The following is a 6783-nucleotide window of genomic DNA, read 5'->3' as shown; positions in this document are numbered from 1 at the left end:
TTTTTTAGTAAATAATAAAAAATGTTATGCCTATGATAATATATTTTATTGAAATTCTTTGTAACGTTGATAATTATGTACGCGAACTCCCGTGATTAAAGCAACATTTTATATATTCAACACTAATGCTGTATACAATTTTATGTATTCATATAACATATCTTATAAATATCAGGCAGGTTTCTTACCAGGTCATTCCACAGTATATCAACTTTTAGAAACATACCATTCTATAGTAAAAAGTATTGACGAAGGTAAGTTCTGTTGTATGGTGTTTTGTGATTTATCGAAAGCATTTGATAGAGTTTGGCAGAAAGGCTTAATTTACAAACTGAAAATGTATGGAATCAATGGTGATATGCTAGATTGGTTTGATAGTTATTTAAGCAAAAGAACACAACAAGTCATGTATAGAAATCATTTTTCCTCTGTAGGACATGTAAAAGCTGGAGTTCCCCAGGGCTCAGTACTTGTTCCCTTGTTATTTCTATTGTATGTAAATGATGTGGCTGAAAATAGTATATCTGTTTGTGGATTATTTGCTGATGATAATTCTTTACGACAATGTTCAAATAATATTAATCATATTGAACAAAATCTTAACCATGATCTTAGAATACTAGATGAATGGTCAAAGAAATGGTTATTGAAATTTAACCCACAGAAAACCACAGCGGTATTTTTCAATTTAAAAAATGTACAGCATTTTCCTAAATTATTTTTTGACAATTGCCAATTGGAATATGTTACAGAACACAAACATCTTGGGATACTTCTGTCGTCCAACTTAGGATGGTCTGATCATATTGATATCATTATAAAGAAAGCATACAAAAAACTGGGGCTTCTTAAAAAAAAAACTAAAATTTACTGTGTCAAGGGATATACTATCCGAAATGTATATATCTTTTATTAGACCACAACTTGAATATGCTGTTGAAGTTTGGTCTGATTGCACAAAAACAAACATTGAGAATCTTGAAGAAGCACAATTATTTGCTGCAAGAATTGTTGCTGGGCTTACAATTATTGCTTCAAGAAATTCATTATATTTGGAAACAGGTTGGGAACCATTGGAATACAACTGTATTATTAACTATGATCTACATAAAAGAAATATTATTAATAGCCCTTTATGTTCATGCGGAGAGAATGAAGATGTTAATCATTTCTTTTTTGCCTGTAGAAATTATCCAATTGCTAGAAATAATCTTTTTAATCGCCTATTTTTACTTGACGAATTGGTTAATATTGACACAAATCTGTTATTATGTGGTGATATAAATTTGCCAGTAGAAACTAATACTAATTTCTGCTGCTGTGCACAAATGTATTGAAGAATCATGTAGATTTTAAATTATTAAGTTACTGAACAAATACTGAGTATTTCACCTGTATCACTAATTTGAATTGACATGTATATTTCTATGTACTACTTGTTTTTTAATTGCATGACATACAGTTATAGTTATATTTAAGGAGAGGAACTCGTAAGTTGTAAGAACTTGTTTCCGATCCATTTGATTTAATTCAATAAAATATGTTCAAAACAACCATTGGAATACAGAAGAAGTAGGGCAAAACTAATAACAATGTATAAAATGCACAACAATTTAGTACCTAATTATTTAAAAAACTTAGTACCTGATACAAGAGGCAATATTTCAGGATACACTACCCGGAATTCTTTAAATTATTCTTTGCCAAAATACAGATTGGAACTATATACTATTGTTTGCAGCTTACTGTAAAGTTTCACGTTTCGTCACTATCTTTTTCGTCAGATGCATCCAGCGTAAACAATTCACGTGATTGGTCAGCTCAAATTATCAACATTGACACGGAAATAATCTGTTGCACGAGCAACCAATCAGGGATAAGAAGAAAGTTCCAGTCGTAAAGCTTGCGGTTAGGAGGCGTGTACAATTTACCTTGAGTGCAGCTGTCAACTAGATCGTGACGTAACGTGAAACTTTACAGTCAGCTGCAAACAATAGTAATAAATAATTTATTCCCGATACTGTTAGAAAGTGGAATTCCCAAATTAGTCTTAAAACAAGTGAGGCAACTTCTATCAAAATTTTTTTTAAAAAATATCTGCAAAATAGTAATGTAAAACCTCAGAAATATTTTTCTTATGGAAAAAGGTTTTTGAAAATAACTCATACAAGATTAAGACATAATTGTATTTCAAATTCTGACTTATATCGCTGTAACCTAATAACCAGTCCTAATTGCAGCTTGGGTTGTAGATTTTAATAGTGAAAAAACTTAATGTTGATTTTACTAGAAAACACATAAGTTATCCTAATATTCAGTTTGGATATGGAGGTGATTATATAAAACAATCAAATACTCATGTTCATTTAGGATTACAATTTCAAGCAGATGGTTCTTGGAATAATCATGTATTGAATATATATGAAAAGGCATGTAAAAGATTGAATATAATTAGGTTACTGAAACATAGTATTGATAGAAATTCACTAATAAAAATTTATTTTGCCTTTATAAGACCAATTTTAGAATATGCTGATGTTGTATGGGATAATTGTACCCAAAGTAGTTCAGAATTGCTTGAAAATTTTCAGATAGAAGCTGCCAGAACTACTAGTATTACTGGGCTATTAGTTAATTCATCCAGAATTTGTTTGTATGGTGAACTAGGGTGGGAACCATTATATCTTAGAAGAGAAAAACACAAACTTCAATTGATGTATAAATGATTAATTGTTCTGCACCTGATTATTTGTATGATTTGCTTCAACCTTGCTTTCCTGTTCAACATGCATACAATGTAAGATCTGGATGTAATAACATGTAAATCAGTTTGTAAACCAATGTCGTACTATAATAGTTTTATTCCCTCAACCATAAAACTTTGAAACAGTCTTAATCAGGATGGAAAAAACTCTCCTTCGTTACCTATCTTTAAAGCAAAGCTTAAAAATTGGGGAGCATCTAATAAACCTTGTAGGTACTTCAACTTTGGTAATAAAAAAGGGAATATCTTGCATTGTCAGATGCGAAACAATGCTAGCAATCTTAATGCACATTTAAAAAAAATCATTTTCGTCAGATATTCAATCATGTTAAGTGTGGATATTATACTGAAGATACTGAACATTATTTTATGAACTGCCCATCATATAATGTTGAAAGAAACTGGTAAAAAAAAATTAAATGATATTGATGTTGTTTTTGAACTCGACACTCTGCTATGAGGAAAATGTCAATACTCTTATCAAACAAATTGCAAAATATTTTCATATGTACAAGAATTCATTAAATCTTCTAAGAGACTAAATTAGGGACACTGTTATATTAAATACTCTATGCAAATGCATATTTTTCCCCCAGTTATTTGTATTATTTTTAAGCTGGAACAGTATGTAAATAATATGTATACAGTTAGGGGGTTGTAATCTTTTTTGAAATATAATATTGATAAATAATGCTTGATTGTGAATCTTTATTTTTCATTATAATCTTATTGAGTATCATGTACATGTATTATTACTTACTATTGTATCTTGACCTATTATACAAGGAGAGGGTGTATATAGGCTTTGCCTCTTGCCCAGTCCTTATTGCTTTATTCAATAAAATATGTTTTAAAGTGGTCCTAATTGTTCTTGTGGACTACTAGAAGATGCATATTATTTGTTTTTCGTTTGTAAATATTATGTAAAAGTAAGAAATTCCTTAATGAATAAGCTATTGTCATTTAATTACTTACATGTTATAGATGTACATTTAATGCTATGAGGCAATGATTCTCTTACTATTGTACAAAATGTTGAACTTTTCAAGACTATTAAAACTTTCTTAAATAAATGTGGTCGTTTTTCAAAATAAGTTTACTTTTTTATCTTACCATCTCAAATTATATTTGTATATTTAAAGAATTTATTTTTCCCTTTCTATTACTACGATGTATACAATGTATGTAGTAGACCATATGTATATATGTTGTTTTTTTTTTATTTTATTTTGTCAATTTTACAAAATGTTGTATTAGGAGAGGACTATCTGAGTTACTGAACTTGTGTCTGATCCTTTTGACTTAATTTGTCAATAAAATATGTTTAATTCAACGCTGTTTATCATGTGAAATAAAAATTAAAATTTATGTATTTTCAAAAAGCTACAGCGTTGTAATTAATCGTTCATCCGCGTATAAAGAAAGATATAGTTTTTGTTTTATTTAAAATAGACTATAGTCCTATTTTGTAACAAAGGCCCAAGTAGCCTAGTACCCGAGGCCTTCCGAGTGCAAGCACGAAGGTAGTCTAGGTCACCTACACGTTTGTTGCATCGATGCATGGTCTCACACAGTTTGAGTGGGGGGTCAAACGACTTGCGTGACCTAGGCTAGCACGAAGGCCCTGGAATCCTCTGTCCAATGGCGGCGCTCTATGGACAATTCAAGATGGCGGCGAGTAAGGTAAAGTAACATTAGCCCACATTACTTTTGGAGAATTTGGCCTTTTCTTGCTGGTTCATATGCAAATCAATTATACACAGAGCATTAGGAAAGCCTTCTCAACACTTTTAAAGCTTTATAGGAGGTTGATCCGACGAGTAAATACCCGATTTCGAGTGCTAGGCGATCCCTACCTAACGCTCGGTAACAAAACACGTGTGTAGCCTGTCATGCTAATTAAGTCAAGACTGATCAGTGCATACAACCATCATGTGAACATCCATATTATATTTAGGCATGGTTTTTACTACTGCATGCAAGCTATTCTTTCATCAATTTACGTCAAATTGCTTGAAAATTATGTTGATATGAAAAATTAAATACTGGCATGCTCTATTGGATTTCTTACATGCAAACCTTATATTTAGTACAATGACTTGGTAAGTACACTGCATGCTAAGCTATATACTAAAACCATCAATGAGGCATAACACTTAATGTACTGAACTATACTAGTATAAATTCTTATTCAATAACATACATGTACATTGTATACTCATCAACATAATGCTTTGGTGTAAATGGTTAGCACACTTCATGCTAGAGTCTGTATTTTGGCATTGAAGAGGACCAGGTTCAAATCCTGGAGGCATTCCATTTTTCAGTCTTATAATCCCTATAATTTCTTAACAAAGTGTAACGTTACTCTTAATTCACATTCAACATCTGTATATACACTGTATACTCATCAACATAATGCCTTGGTGTAAATGGTTAGCACACTTCATGCTAGAGTCCGTATTTTGGCATTGAAGAGGACCAGGTTCAAATCCTAGAGGCATTCCATTTTTAGTCTTGTAATCCATATAATTCCTTATCAAAGTATTACATGTATGAATCTAATGATCACATATGTCATGATATATGCTATGAAATTCTTCATCTGTACTTATTTTCCATATAGCCTTTACCATGTTTACGTGCATGTGGTCATAGGTTTACAGTGTGTTTTTGTTGTTGTGATAAAGCTCCCTTGTTTGCTTATATTTTATGACTTCTATGTAAACTACAGAAATTCAGTTTTTTCAGCATTTCAATCTTAGGCAATGGAGGAAATCCACAGTTATTCCCGCCTTCATATTAAGGAGAAGACCCCCTCCTTTATGCACGTGGAGCATTCTTACACAAGTAGGCCTAGCAGCAGGAAGAGATGTCGAGGGACGCCTACAGGGAAGACCCCAATTCAAGCTGCAAAAAAGGCCCCAATGGTTGGATCATTGATTTTAAAATAAATTACATACCTTTATGACAATCTTGTGAATATAAATAGAAAATATGACTGATATTGATAGGATACAAATTGGGTCACACAAATCTCTAGTTCTGCCTGTAGTAAACAAGCTATGTGGCTCATGAGATTAAAACTTAATTCAATTTGATCTGTTGACACTTATAAGTTTTTTCAAATTTTGCAGTTTTGAGTTATAGATTGAGAATGAGGGAAATAACAATAAGAAATGAATAGAATGGAATAGTCGATGTCTTTACTGAAGCATGGCAATTCAAATAGCTCATTATACTTGAAATGAATGTTACAATGTTCATAAGTTTTTTTTCACAAAGTCTTCTAGATGGGCCGATGAAGAGAAAAACTTCTTATCAAGTTACCTGAAGAAAGAAATTCCTAGTCATCCGATTTCCAATGAATATTGGAAAAACTGCGCCCATGAAATGAATAAAGACTTGGGCACAAACCGAACTGGTAAGGTTGAGAAATAAGTACATCTGCACTATCATGTTATAAATTGCGTATATCATCATGAAATCATTCTTTTTTGTCAGGAGCTTCGTGTAAAAGTTTTTATAGGAGATTTCTCGCCTCTGACACTGTGCTCACGTCTGAACCTGACTCAGAGAATGACATTTTGGCTCTGCCATTAGAACAACATACAGACCAGTACTGCCAGACCGACCTTTCATTTCCAGTAATGAGGTACTTCTTAGAGGTCATATATGCTGTAAACCAGTACTGAAGATAGCATGATTGCTGTTTTTTTCTAAAACCCCCACTCAATATTGCCATTCATGATTGTTCACCTCCTACTTAACTTTTTGATCCGACTGATATTTTGGATTTCCCATAGCAAGACATAATACTGCCATTATATTCATATGAGAGGCAGGGGGTATGATTTAGCGAGGTGAGCTCATTGCTCACAGTACCTACATTTATTTTACGGCAGTGATTCGTTTTGTGTATTATTGAAAAAATTTAAATTATTTGCGAACACTCCCATGATTTTGGTCTGTCACTGTGTCGGCAAGTTTGTCTGTATTTGTGTCTTTAACACTTTTGG

General features: G+C 32.2%; 1 protein-coding gene across 1 annotated transcript; it reads left to right on the top strand.

Annotated features, from left to right (window-relative positions):
* The first annotated feature begins 4432 nt into the window (after positions 1-4432).
* LOC134238986 (uncharacterized) lies at positions 4433-6783 on the top strand. The gene is made up of 4 exons (XM_062721135.1): positions 4433-4447; positions 5530-5694; positions 6050-6188; positions 6269-6783. Exons 1-4 carry the CDS (start codon positions 4433-4435, stop codon positions 6457-6459), a joined length of 510 nt encoding a protein of 169 aa, XP_062577119.1. The 3' UTR covers positions 6460-6783.

The sequence above is a fragment of the Saccostrea cucullata genome, unplaced genomic scaffold (assembly GCF_032062105.1).
Source record: "Saccostrea cucullata isolate Sc308-1 unplaced genomic scaffold, CSIRO_AGI_Scuc_v1 ctg658, whole genome shotgun sequence".
NCBI classification, from domain to species: domain Eukaryota; kingdom Metazoa; phylum Mollusca; class Bivalvia; order Ostreida; family Ostreidae; genus Saccostrea; species Saccostrea cuccullata.
This window is presented reverse-complemented; position numbering and strand designations above follow the sequence as displayed.